This window comes from Cricetulus griseus, chromosome 2 (genome assembly GCF_003668045.3).
Source record: "Cricetulus griseus strain 17A/GY chromosome 2, alternate assembly CriGri-PICRH-1.0, whole genome shotgun sequence".
NCBI classification, from domain to species: Eukaryota; Metazoa; Chordata; class Mammalia; order Rodentia; family Cricetidae; genus Cricetulus; species Cricetulus griseus.
Window position 1 is genome coordinate 176,645,629 of NC_048595.1, and position 17,708 is coordinate 176,663,336.

At 39.5% G+C, this 17,708-nt stretch overlaps 1 protein-coding gene across 1 annotated transcript in view; it reads right to left on the minus strand.

The window, feature by feature from the left end:
* Window positions 1–646: 646 nt before the first annotated feature.
* Window positions 647–17,708, minus strand: part of Htr4 (5-hydroxytryptamine receptor 4) — a 63,966-nt gene continuing 46,904 nt past the window's right edge. Inside the window, exon 6 of the mRNA XM_027402849.2 lies at window positions 647–737. Within this exon, the coding sequence (XP_027258650.1) occupies window positions 647–737 (91 nt within the window). The remainder of the gene's footprint in view (window positions 738–17,708) is intronic.

Sequence of the window (17,708 nt, forward strand, 5' to 3'; positions counted from 1 at the left end):
GACAGATATCTATTCTGTATCTCCAGTGACAAATGAATGGAGCCTGTCCTAAACAGAACATTGACACTGAACACAGAAAAAATAAAAGGAAGCAGAGTTCAGTGACTGACAGGGCTGACCAAGAGGATACACTCCTACACTTAAACACAAGAAAGAACATGTACAAGTGCCCAGCCCAAAAGAAGGCAAAGAAAGGACAGTGGAGAATTTAAACACAGCTGTGGTAGATGTGACCAAGCAAGAAATGTGACCAAGACAGGCACATGTTTTGACAGTATCTGTGAGAAGACACTTCAAAGAAGGCATATTTGGAAAATGAAAATAGAACAGTGAATGCTTGTGAGACAGACTGGAAACAGCAAGGGGACTAAATCATGGACTTCAGAGACCATCAAGCAAGAGTGGAGACTCCAGGAAGAGGAAACATTGAGAACTGAAAAAACGAACAAGGAAGCCCTTCTCTCCCCTGACTCCCTCAAACACCACCTGCTGGAATCCTGGTGGAAAAGTCCAGGGCGTGTTGCTGCATGCTGTTGGAAAGCTTTGGAGAACAGAGTGCCAGGAGCAGCCACATATAAATCTGTAGCAGCTTAGGACTGGCCTCTTTTCGAGCCACAGCTGTCTTCTATGTCATTGTCCCAGGGGCCTAAGTATCACTGGGCTGAGCAGCCACCAAAGGAGAAGTTGCTGTGAGGTGACACCGACTCTCCCACTGGCCACCACATTCCACTGCATCCCTGGAGGAGGAGAAGATTAGAAAGGCTCAAGTACTAGAATGGAGTCAAGGGATTGTGAATAAGCATACACAGAGCAGGCACCCTTAATGGGCCATGCAGACAGGTTGTAACTTAGCCTCTAAGCTAAGAGTCCACAAAGATAAACTAGCCAGTAATTATTCCTGAACACCTTTAACTATTTAGAAGTAGTTCATGAATGTTCAGCCCAAATTTTATTGTCCCTAAATTTCTTCCCAGCGGGCCTATTGTACATTCCAGGCTCAACCAGAATCCCTAATCTCTCCTGATGGCATAGTTCAAGTGTTCTCTTCCCTAGGCCAATAGATTATTGTGTGTTACATTTTCCAGGTCATATTACATAACAAGTACTGTCCTATGAAAAAAGTACAAATTGTGATGATTTTTCTTAAAGTAAAGCACTTGAAAGGAGCCCTGCTCTTCATACATGACAAACATGACACATGGTGCTCTTTACTTATATGGAGACACTCAGAGTGATCTCATTCCTGGGAATGCTAATGTGCTACTGATGAACAATGAGTTTGTAATCAACATACATACTCATGTGCTTCCTGTTCTTATCCCTTTAATTTCTTTCTCTTCTTTTATTGCTCTAGCTAGTGCTTCAAGTACTGTGTTGAAAAGGAATGGAGACGATGGAAACCCTCTTTTATTTCTGACTTTTATGGGATAGCCTTGAGTTTTTGCCTGTTAGGATCATGTTGGCTATGTGTTTGTCATATACATATTTTCTTAGGTTGAGGTATGTTTCCTCCAATCCAACCCTCTCTAGGACTTTTGTCATGAAGGCATGCTAGATTTTGTCAAAGTTCTTTTCTGCATCTATTGAAATGATTGAGTGATTTTTGTCTTTAAGTCCATGTATAGGGTCACATTTATTTATTTATGTATGTTGAACCATAACTGCATCTCCCAGATGAATCCAATTTGATTGTGGTGGATAATCTTTTTGATATATGTCTGCACTTGGTTTACAGATATTGTTATTGAGAATTTTTCCATCCAAGTTCATCAGGAATATTGACTTATAGATTTTAGTGGTAGAGGAATAGCAGAAAGCATTTGGAAGTATTTTCTTTGTTTCTATTTTTTTAATTTGAGAAATATTAGTTGTAGTTCTTTCTTGAAAGTCCAGCAGAATTTCATCAGGATCTGGGCTGTTTAAAGTGAGAGCTTGCATTACAGTTTTTTTTCTTCTCCTTATTTGTTATGGTTCTATTTAAGTTGTTGCTATCTTCTTGGTTTATCCATTTCTTTTAAGTTTTCTAACTTAATAGAGTACAGGGTTTTTATTGTATTACCATTTATCTCTAATTATGTTAATTTAGGTCATCTCTTCCTTCTTTTGGTTGTCAATTTTGTTTATCTTTTCAGAGAACCAGCTCTTCAATTCATTAATTCTTTGAATCGATCTGTTTGTTTCTATTATATTAATTTGTCCTGTTTTTAACTTTTTCTTACCATTTATAGGACTTGGGTTTGGCTTCTCCTTATTTTTCCAAATTCTTGAATTGCATCAGTTCTCTTCCTGACTTTATAATGAGGGCATTTGGAGCCATATATTGCCCTTTGAGGACTGTTTTCATGTGTCTCAGATGTTTTGCTGGTTTTGATTTCACTTTCATTTATTTCCAGGAGTTTTTAAGTTCCCATTTAAATTGTTTTCTTTGTCTCATTCATCATTCAGTGGTGTGTTGTTTAATCTCCACAAGTTCATGCAATTTCTAGAGATTCTTTTTATTTGAATTTTATCTTTTATTGCATTGTGGTCATATAGGTTACATAGTGTTACTTCAATTTTTCTATATTTGTTGAGATTTGTTTTGTGTCCCAATTAAATCTTACATTTCTCTGTTAATTTTTGTCCATAGTCTGGAGAGAGTGTGGTAATGAAATCACCCACCATTGCTGTGTTGGGGTTAATTTTTACAGTGGAATGCTTTTTATGAAATTGAGTTGGTCAGAGTTTGCTGTGTATGTGTGCAAGATTTTAATGTCTTCTTGGTTAGTATCATTTGTCTCTTCTGATTAATTTTTTTAAAAGGTTCGAATAGAAGGGAAAGGAGGAAGAAGGAAGTACTGCCCATCATTGCCTAAGCCTTCATAATGGTTGAGCCTCTAACCACATGGAAGATGTAACCATCTCCTCTCAGCAATAGCAAAGGCAGTAGGGGACTTTAGAATGATAAAAGAGTGATATGATGATGTTACTGGCCTGGGATAGCCTCCGCTTATGTTATTATACCATCACAGCCAACATTAATACTTTAGTGTGGTTTTCCTGAAGGTTTTGATTAAAAATAAAAATTTATAAAAGATTATACTACTCTAAAGAGGCTGGCCTTTGGTGCAAAAGACAACACTGAATATGCATGGCTTTACCATCCCAGGAAGCCCTTTGCTGCCAGCAGCAGGTCACTGTTCTACACCAGCAGGAGCAGCAGAAAAGTGCAATAGTAAGAACAATAAGCTGAAGACAGGGAGTTCTAGCATGGTGTTAGTCTGCAGGAGTATTTACCCAACTACACAGTTCTATTCCTGTGCCTCATTCCCCCCATTTGTTAAGTGAGTGGGAGGAGAATAATCCATAAGATCCTTTGTTGTTCTGACATTCTGATTCCATGAGTAGCAGGGATGGTGGGTGACAGACACGAGCCTTTTGATTGGGTGGCAGTTGTGTGTGGGACTGTTCTGCAAAGCTGTGGGTAATTACTTCAAATTTGGCTTTTAATATCCTATTGTTAGTATCTGATACTTTATATTCCATGTACAGGGAAGAGGTTTTGCTGGAAACACAGAGAGGATGATCTTTGCATTTGTGTCAAAGAATGGAAAAGTCTTCAATTTCTGAGTTGTGAAATCACACTCGGATGCTGTTAATTGTATTTAAGTAGAACAGTGTGGAGTAAGGTTCAAAATGTAGTGGGACTATAACTAAATTCTACACACACAGATTTGATTTTTTAAAAAAAAAACAACCAAACAAACAAAACACTGCCAGAGCTATGCAAAATCCCTGACACAAAACATCATTTAAAAAATGCTTTTCTTTCAATAATCTAGCAGGTAAGCTCGGAAATGTAAGTTTTTGCTTTGTAAATCTTGTGAAATACTTTAAAATTGATGGCACATATTTCCACATTTAATCTTCAGCACAGATCTATAAGGAAGGAATGTAGAGGATACTATTTTCATTTAATAGGAAGAAGGAAATACACTGTAGATATGGATTGATTGTTTGACTGATTGGTTGATTGATGTTGTGGTGGTTTGAATGAGATGTTCCCTATAGGCTCATGAGTTTGAATACTTGCTCTCCAGTTGGTGACTTTGTGGAGGATTAGGAGGTATATGTCATTGGTAAATGCTTTGAGATTTCAAAAGACTCATGCCATTTCAAGTCACCTCTCTATACTTCCTTTTTGTGCACCAGGAAGTGAGCTTTTGGCTGCTGCTTCAGTACCTGCCTGCCTGCCTGTGATATGAAGTTTCCTGACATGATGGTGAGGAAGCTTTATCCGACTATACGAGAACTCCCACTATAAGAGAACCCCCCCCCCCAAAAAAAAACCCTTTCCTTGTATAAGCTTCCTTGGTTGTGGTGTTTTACCACAGCAATAGAAAAGTAGCTGCTACAGGAATTGGAGCAAAGCAGTGGGTTATTGCTGTGACAGATCTGACTATGAGGATTTTGGAGGATTACGGGACTATTTAGAACTTTGGACTAGAAAACTGGTTGGATGCCTTAAGCAGAGTTTAGTGGGTCATCCAATTAGGAACCTGGAAGATGGTCTAAGAGCTATATAGACTGTGGAGGTCCAGCTCAAGAGGCTGAGCTTCTACAAGAAAAGAGAAGCAAAGAGAAGAGAGACCATAGGAAAAAGCAATTACTTACTGCTCAGAGATCAGGGGCTGGGAGCAGGGAAATGTAGAGAACTGTGCCTGGAGTAAAGATGAATTTTGTGCTGGGAAGGAAATTGAGACAACACTCAAGGTAGCCCAAGTGGTTCAGTGGCAGGAAAATTTGCTGTTTATCTAGAGAAAGCCCACCAATCCTGCACACTTACTACATGAAGAGGAAGAAATAAGCAGATGGAGAAAGAAGCAAGAAAACAAGATTGGGTCAGGCCCAGGGCTGATAGCCTCTTCACATCAGCTCACTGCAAGTCACATTACACAGCTTATGCTTATTCTGTCACAACCCAATCCAGATGGTGTTTGCAGTTTAAATCCCACATGTTGGAGTGACCTTTCCATCTTCCTTGATGATAATATGTGAAATGGAGTCCCTTTTCAGGCTATATTATACACTGGTCCAAAAGAAAAAGAAGCAGTAGAAACCTGAGTTCTGATATTTAGTACTCTGTTGACTCCCAATGTTCTCTGAGCCTCCTAGTTTCTTGTCTATAATGTATTGGGTTCAGAAGTGTATCTCAGGTAACTTTATAGGACTTTATCAAGTTCCCTTTTGAGATAGCCATTGTAGACATTGGTGCGATGGAGCAATGGCCATGGTTATGTATATATGCCTACACTAGCACATCTTTTAATCAACAAGTTTTGTTTTGCATCGTCACACTTCTGCATAAGATTCAGTTTGAACAAAATGGTTTCTAGAACTGAAAAAAAAAGTTTGAAATGCACTTAGTTTGCATTCTAGTACCAGTTCCTTCTATAAGATTCACATCTTATATTGTGCTAGGATACAGGCACGTAAAACTCAACAAAATTTGCAACGAGGACTGATCAAACTGTAGGATTCCTGGGCTTCAATAATACTCAGATGCTCCTTATTGGGAGTAGAGCTTGGCAGCTACCACAGAGCATTGCTGAAGAGATTCTGCTCTGTTTGGTGTCATAGTTTGGATGCTGAGTATCCCCCAATGGCTGAGTTCCAAAAATGACATTAGTTAATCTCTTTCAGTCTATTTATTGCTCAGTAAATTGAGAAGAGTAATGGCTGCTTAGAGATGATTACAAACTCAATGTGACAACACATACAATGCAGTTAGCTTAATGCTTTGCATATAAACCATTAGGTATTATCTGGTAGCCAGCTGATGGTGGCCATGAAGATGAAGATGGTACAGAAATGTCTCCAGATCTGTGGATTTGACCAAGGTTTCCCGAAAAGGCAGTTTTCAGGCATCATCTGATAGTTGCATGCTGTTGAACTCAAGAATGGATCTCCCTTCATACTGCAAGAATGGTCACTAAGGAAAAGCAGAACTGCTCCTCAGATTGACAGCATCAACTGCAGTCCATCTCTACTCACTGGAATCTTGTCCAGCTCTTCTTCAGCTTTTGCCATGCACAACAGCTGAAGTGAACTGCACTTTTTCCTGCCATTCACTGCATTGTAGGAAGAAAGTGGGGTCTAAGATCATCTCACTCAGTCCCCCCTACTGCCTCAGAAACTCTGACAAATGACCAAGTTATGGTTCCAGTGACCCAGCCCTCAACTGACACTGCTAAGTGGATATCCAAATGTCTCCTGTTTCACAGGGGCCCACTAAGCAAGGCCATCCATCCCACTGTGTCTGAAACACATATTCATGAACCCAAATCCACAAAGAACAAGCCAGATGCTCCCTTTCCCCATAGTAGTCCTTTAAATCATTTTTAAAAGCTTGTGATCTGACTCTTTTGCTCTACACACAGTATCCTGTTCCTCCCACTGTTCTTCACACACAGTGAATTATCCAATGGGGAAAAATCATGCTATCTACCCTCTTTTGAGCACACTCTAGTTTGTCAATTCCCTGCATTAGATGCAGCTTCTATAGGTTCAATGGACCAGAGACCTACACCATTCTACTGTGGGCTAAACACACATTTACACAAGAATATAGTTTTTCAGTGGGTTTCATAGTGTGCTTTGGAGGCAATTCCTTCCTGAACAGCTGCTCTGACTAAATTGAGAGGGCTGTGTCCTTGCCAAGTACATGCTGTAAGGGAACAAGTGCACAGAGCCCGCCTTGTAGAAAGCTTATCTGCAAGGTGGCTGCCAACACCTAACCACGGAAATTCAGGATTCTTCCCAGCACAAATATCAGCCACCTTCCACAGGGCTTCTTTTTCTTTGTCTAGAGACTGCATGGATTGAGGAATGTCAGCAGAATGGGTGTTGTACCTTTGGAGTTATTCAAGAGATCTCCAGCTGTCTCCTGGCAAGGACAAGAAGTTTCTTTGTTGTGAATCCTGGATGACTAGTTTAAGGAAGAACTTTCCATTTCAGGACAATCAAGCACTTTCGGCCATGCAGTTCTTTCTGTTGGGGGCGCTTCCATGTGTATTGTGAGAAGTTTAACATCATCACTATCCTCTGTCCACAAACTGTGATAACAACCTCAGCTTTAACAACATACTTATTGCCAATCCCCTGGCAAGTAGAATTACACCACTAAGACATGATGGTTTAAATGTATATTATCTCAGTATCTAAAAAATGGATCTAGGCCTGATCTTAGGGTATTATCCAATTCTACCTCCTCATTTTACATTTGTGAAGGAAAGATAATGGCTGATTGGTGATCAATAAAGGATAAAAAGGCCTCCTGATTTCTCTAGATCACAAATGTTTTTTCACTCTACTGTCTGTTAGAACTCTTAAAACTCTTTTTTGGTCCCCACAGGTCAGTCAGGCTAGAATCTTGCTATAAATGGGGAAATGAGAAAATTCAGGATAGACTTTAAAGGGGAGGAAAGAGGAAGAGTGATGCAAAGGAAGCCGGAGGGAGGAGGAATAAGTAATCCCAAAGATGGCTGGAAAGCCACAGGGGAGCAATTTATTATGGCGGTTTGAATGAGAATGGCCCCCAAAGGCTCAAGCGTCTGAATGCTCTGGCCTCTGTTTCTGGGATTGTTTGGGAAGAATTAGGAGGTGTTGGAGGAGGTTTATCACTGGAATAGACTTTGAAAATTGCTTGCAGTTTCTCCAGCTTCTCAGGAATTGAGGACTGGGTAAATATTCTAGGTTTGAGTACCTGAACTTGGGCACTCAAAAGATCTAAGCCTGATGGAGCAGCAGATTTTGAGTTTTCAAAGACTCTTCCATTCCCGGTGTGCCCACTGCCTGTAGTTTTGAGACGTGAGATCTCAGTTGTTCCCATTACCATGCCTTCACTATGCTATCATGACTCTAAACCCCTGAAAATCATAAGCTGAATTCATTGGTTTCTTTTATAAGTTGCCTTGGTCATGGTGCTTTATTATAGCAATAGAAAAATAACTAATTCATCAAACACATTGATTTTTATTTAAATATATATCTAGAGATCAGTCTCTGAAGACCCAAGGACCCTGACTCTTCTGAGGTCGCTGGGCTATTCTGGCCTCCACTGAGTGCAGAGGTGAGCTGCTTCCGCCCCTGGCTTGGGTCCAACTTCTGCCTGGCCACTCTGGGAAATCCCGCCCCGGGGTCTGCAGGCAGACTGAATTGGTCCCTGAGGACCCAGGGACCCTGACTCTGCTGAGATCACTGGACTACTCTGCCCCCAGACAGTGCAGAGTGCAGAGTGCAGAGTGCAGAGATGAGCTGCTTTAGCCCCTGACTTGGGCCCAACTTCTGCCTGCCCACTCTGGGAACTCCTGCACAATGGTCTGCAGGCAGGTCGACTCCACCCCTGAGGACCAAGTAAGAGTCTGCTGACATCTCTGCCCCAGTCCTGCTCTCACCCACCTGGAGAGCAAGTGCCTCAGACCTGCCTGCACTCACCTTGAGACCCATTAGAGTATTGGAACCAACTGAGTATCGGCACCCACATGAAGAGAATACCAGACCCATACCCACCAGGAAAGGAAGGGACACCACCTGTACCCAGTGGAAGAAGAGATGAGAAGACGACAATATAAGAACACATCCAACAACAGGAAAACCAATATGACACCACCAGAGTCTAGGAACTCTACACCAGCAAGACATGAGCAATCCAACACAGAAGAAGCAGAAGACAGCAACCTTAAAAATAAATTCATGCAGATGATAGAGAACCTAAGAGAGGAAATCAGAAAATCCTTCAGAGAAATGGAAGAAAAGGCAAACCAAAAGATGCAAGAAATCAAGGAAAGCAAAAAAAAAAAAAAAAAAAGCCAAGAAAATACAATTAAACAGCTGAAGGAAACAGTTCAGGACATGAAAACTGAAATAGAGACAATAAAGAAAACACAAACTGAGGGAATGCTGGAAGTGGAAAAGCTGAGTAAACAATCAGGAACCACAGATGCAGACATAACCAACAGAATACAAGAGATGGAAGACAGAATCTCAGACACTGAAGATAAACAGGAGGAAATAAATTCATCAAGCAAAGAAAATCTTAAGTCCAACAAATCCCTAACACAAAATATCTAGGAAATATGGGACACTGTGAAAAGACCAAAACTAAGGATAATAGGTATAGAAGAAGGTGAAGAAACCCAACTCAAAGGTGCAGAAAACATATTCAACAAAATCATAGAAGAAAACTTTCCCAATCTAAAGAAAGACATGTCAATGAAAGTACAAAAAGCCTACAGAAGGCCAAATAGAGTGGACCACAAAAGAAAGTCCCCTTGTCACATAACGATTAAAACACCAAATGTACAGAATAAAGAAAGAATATTAAGAGCAGCAAAGGAAAAAGGCCAAGTAACATATAAAGGCAAACCTATCAGAATTACACCGGACTTCTCCATGGAAACTCTGAAAGCCAGAAGGACCTGGATAGATATTCTACCAACTCTGAGAGAACAAGGATGCCAGCCCAGCTACTATACCCAGCAAAACTTTCAATCACTATAAATGGAGAAAACAAGATATTCCATGACAAAACCAGATTTAAACAATATGTAACCACTAATCCAGCCCTACAGAAAGTACTGGAAGGAAAACTCCAGCGTAAGGAAATTAACTACATTCACATAAGTATAGGCAATAAATAATCCCACTTTACGAAAACCCAAAAGAAAAAGCAGGGTAAATCCACATACAATACCACTACCAACAACAAATCAAAAACAAACAAGAGCTGGGTATTGGTGGTGCACGCCTTTAATCCCAGCACTTGGGAGGCAGAGGCAGGCGGACCTCTGTGAGTTCCAGGCCAGCCTGGTCTCCAGAGCAAGTGCCAGGATAGGCTCCAAAGCTACACAGAGAAACCCTGTCTCCCTAAACCAAAAATAAATAAATAAATAAAATACTCAATGGACCTTAATTTCCCTCAATATTAATGGTCTTAACTCGCCTATAAAAAGACACAGGTTAACAGAATGTATATGAAGACAGAATCCATCCTTCTGCTGCATACAAGAAATACACCTCGAATTCAAAGACAGACATTACCTCAGAGTAAAGGGTTGGGATAAGATACTCCAATCAAATGGACCCAAGAAACCAGCTGAGGTAGCTATCCTAGTATCTAACAAGTTAGACTTCAAACTAAAATCAATCAAAAGAGATGAAGAAGTTCATTTCATATTCATCACAGGAAAAATCCATCAGGAAGAAGTCTCAATTATAAACATCTATGCCCCAAATACAAAGGCACCAACATTCGTAAAAGAAACATTATTAAAACTCAAATCACAAATAAGACCTCAACACTTGGAGTGGGAGACTTCAACACTCCACTCTCACCACTGGACAGGACCACCAGACAGAAATTTAACAAAGAGACAAAGTAACTAACAGAAGTTATGACCCAATTGGGATTAACAGAGATCTATAGAACTTTCCATCCAAACACAAAAGAATATACCTTCTTTTCAGCATTACATGGAACCTTCTCAAACATAGCAAAACTCAACAGGTACAAAAAAAAATGGAATAATCCCCTGTGTCTTATCAGACCACCATGCTTTAAAGTTAGAATTCAAAATCAAGACAAATTGCAGAAAACCTACCAACTCATGGAAATTGAACAACACGCAACTGCACTATTCCTGGGTCAAGGAAGAAATAAATAAAGAAATTAAAGACTTCCTAGAATTCAATGAAAATGAAGACACAACATACCGAAACTTATGGGACACTTTGAAAGCAGTACTAAGAGGAAAGTTCATAGCTCTAAGTGCTCACATGAAGTAACTAGAGAATAGTCACACTAGATAGTTGACATCACAGCTGAAAGCTCTAGAACAAATGGAAGCAAATTCACCCCAGAGGAGTAGATGCCAGGAAATAATCAAACTCAGGGCAGATATCAATAAACTAGAAACAGAGAAAACAATTCAAAGAATCAATGTAACAAAGAGTTGATTCTTCGAAAAAATCAACAAGATAGACAAACCTTTCCCCAAACTAACCAAAAGGCAGAGAGAGAACATGCAAATTAACAAAATCAGAAATGAAAAGGAGGACATAACAACGGACACTGAGGAAATCCAGAGAATCTTCAGGTCATACTTTGAAAACCTGTACTTCACAAAATTTGAAAACTTAAAGGAAATGGAAAATTTTCTGAATAGGTATCACTTACCAAATTTGAATCAAGAACAGATAAGCAACTTAAACAAACCTATAACGTCTGAGGAAATGGAAGCAGTAATCAAAAGTCTAACAACCAAAAAAGCCCAGGGCTTCAGTGCAGAATTCTACCAGAAATTCAAAGAAGACCTAATAACAATACTCTTCAAATTGTTCCACATAATAGAAGCAGAAGGGACATTGCCAACTCTTTTTACAAGGCTACAATTACCTTGATACGCAAGCCACACAAAGACACAACTAAGAAAGAGAACTACAGACCAATATCTCTCATGAACATTGATGCAAAAATTCTCTATAAAATACTGGCAAATCAAATCCAAGAACACATCAGAGAAATCAGCCACCATGAACAAGTAGGCTTCATCCCAGGGATGCGAGGATGGTTCAACATACAAAAATCCATCAATGTAATCCACCATGTAAATAGACTAAGGAAAAAAAAAACACATGATCATCTCACTAGATGCTGAAAAAGCCTTTGACAAAATCCAACACCCGTTCACGATAAAGGTCTCAGAGAAATCAGGGATAACAGGAACATACTTCAACATAATAAAAGCAATATACAGCAAGCCAACAGCCAACAGCCAACATCAAAGTAAATGGAGAGAAACTCAATGCAATTCCTCTAAAACCAGGAACAAGACAAGGCTGTCAACTCTCTCTATACCTCTTCAATATTGTCCTTGAAGTTCTACCTAGAGCAATGAGACAATAAAAGGAGATCAAGGGAATACAAATCGGAAAGGAAGAAGTCAAACTCTCACTATTTGCAGATGATATGATAGTCTACATAAATGACCCGAAAAACTCTACTAGGGAACTCTGACAGCTGATAAACACCTTCAGGAAAGTGGCAGGATACAAGATTAACTCAAAAAAAATTTGTAGCCCTACTATATATGGATGAAACATTGGTGGAGAAAGAAATCAGAGAAACATCGCCCTTTATAATTGCCACAAACAACATAAAATACCTTGGGGCAACACTAACCAAAAAAGTGAAAGACTTGTACCGTAAGAATTTTGAGTCTCTAAAGAAAGAAATTAAAGAAGATACCAGAAAATGGAAAAATCTCCCATGCTCTTGGATAGGCAGGATCAATGTAGTAAAAATGGCAATCTTGCCCAAAGCAATCTACAGATTCAATGCAATCCCCATCAAAATCCCAACACAATTCTTCCAGACCTTGAAAGAACAATTCTCAACTTTATATGGAAAAACAAAAGACCCAGGATAGCCAAAACAATCCTGTACAATAAAGGAACTTCTGAAGGCATCACCATCCCTGACATCAAGCTCTGTTACAGAGCTATGGTCCTACAAACAGCTTGGTATTGGCACCAAAATAGATAGGTAGACCAATGGAATAGAATTGAAAACCCTGATATTAACCCACACAACTACAAACACCTGATTTTTGACAAACAATCCAAATATGTACACTGGAACAAAGAGAACATCAACAAATGGTGCTGGCATAACTGGATGCGGACATGTAGAAGAATACAGATAGACCCAAGCCTATTGCCATGCACAAAACTTAAGTCAAAATGGAACAAAGACCTCAACATAAAACCAACCACACTGAACCTATTAGAAGACAAAGTGGGAAATAGCCTTGAATTAATTGGTACAGGATACTGCTTCCTGAACATTACAGCATTCACACAGACACTGAGGTCAACAATTGATAAACGGGACCTCCTGAAACTGAGAAGCTTCTGTAAGGCAAAGGACACAGTCAGCAAGACAACATGGCAGCCCACAGACTGGGAAAAGATCTTCACCAACCCCACATCTAACAGAGGGCTGATCTCCAAAATATACAAAGAACTCAAGAAGCTAGTCTGCAAAACACCAAACAATCCAATTAAAAAGTGGGGTACAGAACTAAATAGACAATTCTCAATAGAGTAATCTAAAATGGCTGACAGACACATAAGAAAGTGTTCAACATCCTTAGCCATCAGGGAAATGCAAATCAAAACAACTCTGAGATACCATCTTACTCCTGTCAGAATGGCCAAAATCAAAAACACCAATGACAGTTTATGTTGGAGAGGATGTGGAGAAAGCCTACAATACACACTGCCAGCGAAGCTAGTAAATAAGGAGGACCCTAAGAGAGACATACATGGTCCCCTGGAGAAGGGGAAAGGGTCAAGATACCCTGAGCAAATTGGGAGCACAGGAAGAGGGGGAAGGGAGCTAGGAAAATGAAAAGGGGAGAAGAGGAGGGATACAGAGGACAAGAGGGAGCAGAAAGTTTGAGTCAGGGGAAAAATAGATGATAACAAGAATGGAGATACCAAAATAGAGGGAGACATTTTAGGTTTACAGAGAAATCAGACACTAGGGAAATATCTGGATGTCTACAAAGATGACACCAGCTAACAATCTAAGCAACAGAGAAGAGGCTACCTTAAATGCCCTCCCCTGATAATGAGATTGATGACTGACTTATATGCCACCTGATAGCCCTCATCCAGCAGCTGGTGGAAGTAAAAGCAGACACCCACAACTTATCACTGAACTGAAATGGAATTCAGATGCAGAGAAGGACAAGTTAAGAGCAAAGGGGTCCAGACCACGCTAGTGAAACCCACAGAAATAGCTGACCTGAACATCAGGGAACTCTTGCTCCCCAGACTGATAGCTGGGATACCAGCATGGGACTGATCCAGACCCCAGGAACATGGGTTTCAGTGAGGAAACCTTGGAAATCTACGGAACCTCCTGTGGAAGTTCAGTACCTATCCCTAGCATAGGTGTGGACTTTGGGAGCCCATTCCACATAGGGGAAATTCCCTGAGCCAAAAAACATGGGGGTGTGCCTACGCCCTATCCCAAAGGATGAGATAGACTCTGATGACATACTATGGAAGTCCTCACCATCCAGGGGGAGAAGAAAGGATATGTGATAGGAAGGGTTTTAGTTTGGGGGGGCTGTGGTAATGGAGGATGGGAGGGAGAAGGGAACTGGGATTGTTATGTAAAAAATCTTGTTTCTAATTCAAATAAAAAATATGAGGAAAAAATTTAAAAAGAGAATTAGATAAAAATAAATATATATCTAGATAGATTTATGCACACACATATATAGTTTACACACACACATACACACACATACACAAGAGTTGTAGGTCACTTGGGGGTGATAATGCTACCCTTGAGAGCCATAGACTAGCTAACAAAATGCCCCAGCACCAGATATTAAAATTTCCCTTCAACTCATTCATTAGGAGAGCCCCAAAGATGTGCAAATCTAGACTATTACCATTGCCCTTGGTTGCCTTCCAGAATTTGAAGGAAAGATCTTACAGACACAGACACCACACACTTCAGACAAAGGGTCTGGAAGAATAGAGCTGGAACTGACCTGAAAATCTCCTCCCTGAGGACTAACTCTCACAGTATTTGAGGGTGATATGGAAGCTGCCACGAAAGAAAAGGAATAAACTTCCTCACCAAGATGTCAAGCCTGTGAACCACAACAATAGTCAGCATGGTAAGATATTCTCAAGGGTGAATCGTGGCACTTAACATCTGTAATTTAAATAACAGCCATGTAGTTGGACTTGTGGTCTGCTCTATAGGAAGTAATTGATGCCTAGTAGGGTAAACCTAGACAACATGCATGGCTGGGTATACCCTAGAGGAGATTTGCTGCCACTTCCCCAAACCAGTACTATTCTCAACTGCATTCTAAATACCCATCTTTATATCCACAGGTAAATGTAGGTCCCATCTCTCATCAAATAAGCTACATTTTGCAGCAGCTGGAGACCATCACAGGAAGCCATAACTGGTCAAAATGAAGAAAATAAGTAACAATGGGATGTCCAACTCCAACTGATACATATACAACACAACTCCTATACCTAAGGCTCAGAAAATATCATAGAAGTAGGGACAGAAAGATTGTAAGAGCCAGAGAGGATCAGGACATCTTTTGTGAGATCATATCTTCTATACAGGACAGGGAAGCTGTACCCACGAAATCTCAATAACATGGTTTCCTAAACACAATCTGCATAATGACAACACTAGTTCATGTTTCAACATAGGTGGTAGAAATTCATAAAACCCCACCCTTTGATAAAGAGCTATTGATAATTTGTGGTTGCTAGGAGAGAGAAAAATCATTATTTTCCAGGAACAAAACCCTGATAGGTTAGCCAAACTCAAGTGATCATACCTAGACTACATATAAGCAGTACTAAATATACTCAGCAGGTAGTGTTTATGCACACACACACACACACACACACACACACACACACACACAGTGTGTGTAATGTAACAATAATAATTTAAAAAGAATAGGTCATAAATTTGAGAGGGAGTTGTGAGGGAGTCATGAATCATTTGAGAGGGAGAAGGAAAGCATGGAAATGATGTAAATATAGTAGCCATACATGAAATTCTCCAAAATATAAATTTTATAATAATAATAATTAAATTTTCTTTTGCATGAAGGTACACAATGAGCAATGCCAATAAGCTACCAGATAACAGATATATGGAAGGAAAAGACTACATTTTAGTAACCTTTAATGGCAATTTTTCCTGCCCTCTGGACAAGTAGCCCAATGTGTTCCTTTTGTATTGAGCTATAAATTACACTGACCCTGAAGAAGATTCAGGGAGAAAAGCAAGGGCATCCACATCCATCCTCAATCTCACATAGATTAAATTTGCTTTGGCTCAATTCAATGAGTAAATATTGACTTCAATTGTAACCCCCAATGTTCAAGGTAAGGTCATAAAAAAGTCATTTAGATGTCAAAAAGCCTTCTAACACTAGTAAAAATCTTCCAGGATCCCAAAGAAACCAAATTTAAATTATTTGTATATCTGGGGGGTAAAATCTTCCAATTCAAAGTAAAGTGAAAAGATTTTCTTTAAAAAAAAAGGAATGCAAAGAAGCCTGTTTAGGTTGAAGTCACGTGTTGGTAAGTAGATTCATGGTGAAAAAATAATGATTTTAGGCATCACGTGTGTGTGTGTGTGTGTGTGTGTGTGTGTGTGTGTGTGTGTGTGTGTGTGTGTGTGTGTGAGTGTATGTTAAAATTTTTTCTAGCACACAATTGATCCACACCATAGAATATTCATTTATCCAGCAAACACACTGAGAAATGTCTACATTCTGGGGAAAACTTAGGAAATTAAAGAGACAGTCACCTGTCCTCTTGCATTGACAGTCCAGTGGAGGGAAGGACAACAAACTAGCAGAAAACACAATGTTTGTTCTGATAATTGTTTATAAGGGAAACAAAAGGGAGCAAAAACTCCAAGGAATTTCAATTTCTCTTGCTTTGTGTGGGGCAAAGATGGAGGCCTCATTCTCTTTGCCCCTCCAATTTTGCTTTCTTTCTGGCTTATCTTTTCCTCTTCTGATTTCCTACAAACGTGAGTATACTAACCCCATATAGAGAAACATAAAGAATTGATGCACATTATATATAACTGGTTTATTTAAGATTGAGTTCTGTTTCGCATTCTGAGTTGCTTTTTTATTTCTTTTTTTTTATTTGAATTACAAACAATATTGAATTACATGACAATCCCAATTCCCTTCTCTCTCCCTTCCTCTCCTGCCCCCACCAACTAAAACCCTATGTTGTTAAAGCTGAGGTAAAGGTATATTGTGTCTCCTCCAAGAGAAAACTCTTGTCTGTCTAAAATTGTGTTATCTAACAGCTTTTTCTACTCTTAGAAACATTCTACAATTGCATTGTTCAATGCAGAAGCCACTGATATAGCCAAACTGGAGCTACTGCAACGAGCAAAATAAATTTTTGTTTTCTTTCATTTTATGTGTAATAAATGTTAACAGTCACATGCGGTTCATATTTACAGCATTGTACAATATATTTGTAGGGGTAAATAGACAATGGAAACCTGTCTACCTGAAATGCTGGGGCCAGATTATGTAGGATAAAAGCAAAGACCCAAGCTAGGTAGCAGGTCTATGGAAGTTTCCCCACCTTTCTAGTAACTGAGTACTGGCTGAGTATCCTAGGTTTGAGCACCTGAGGTTGGGAATCCAAGAAAGATATCTAAGCTTGATGGGTCAGGAGGCTTATCTCTAAATCTAAACTGTAGACATTTCTGTTTGTGTTGCCTAGCCCTATTTATTCTTAGAGATATCTAACTCATGTAGACATGCATTATGAATTAGCAAAATATAATTGCCAACGAATCTCAGATGCAATAAATGTGACTTGTCTTTATCACCTGTCATCTAGTTATTGTAGTCACAAAGAAAAGATATGTGTTTATATCATGTCTCTCAAGTGCAGAGACATCTGGCTTGAAGCATGAATATACCAAGGCAAATTTCCAAAAATTATTTTCTAGTATATTTTTAGTTAAAGTACAATTGATATTTACCCTTACAGAGACTTTATCAGAACTAAGAACTGAAATCCAAGCAATGCCATCAAGGACTGAGCATCTTAATCAAATGGATGGA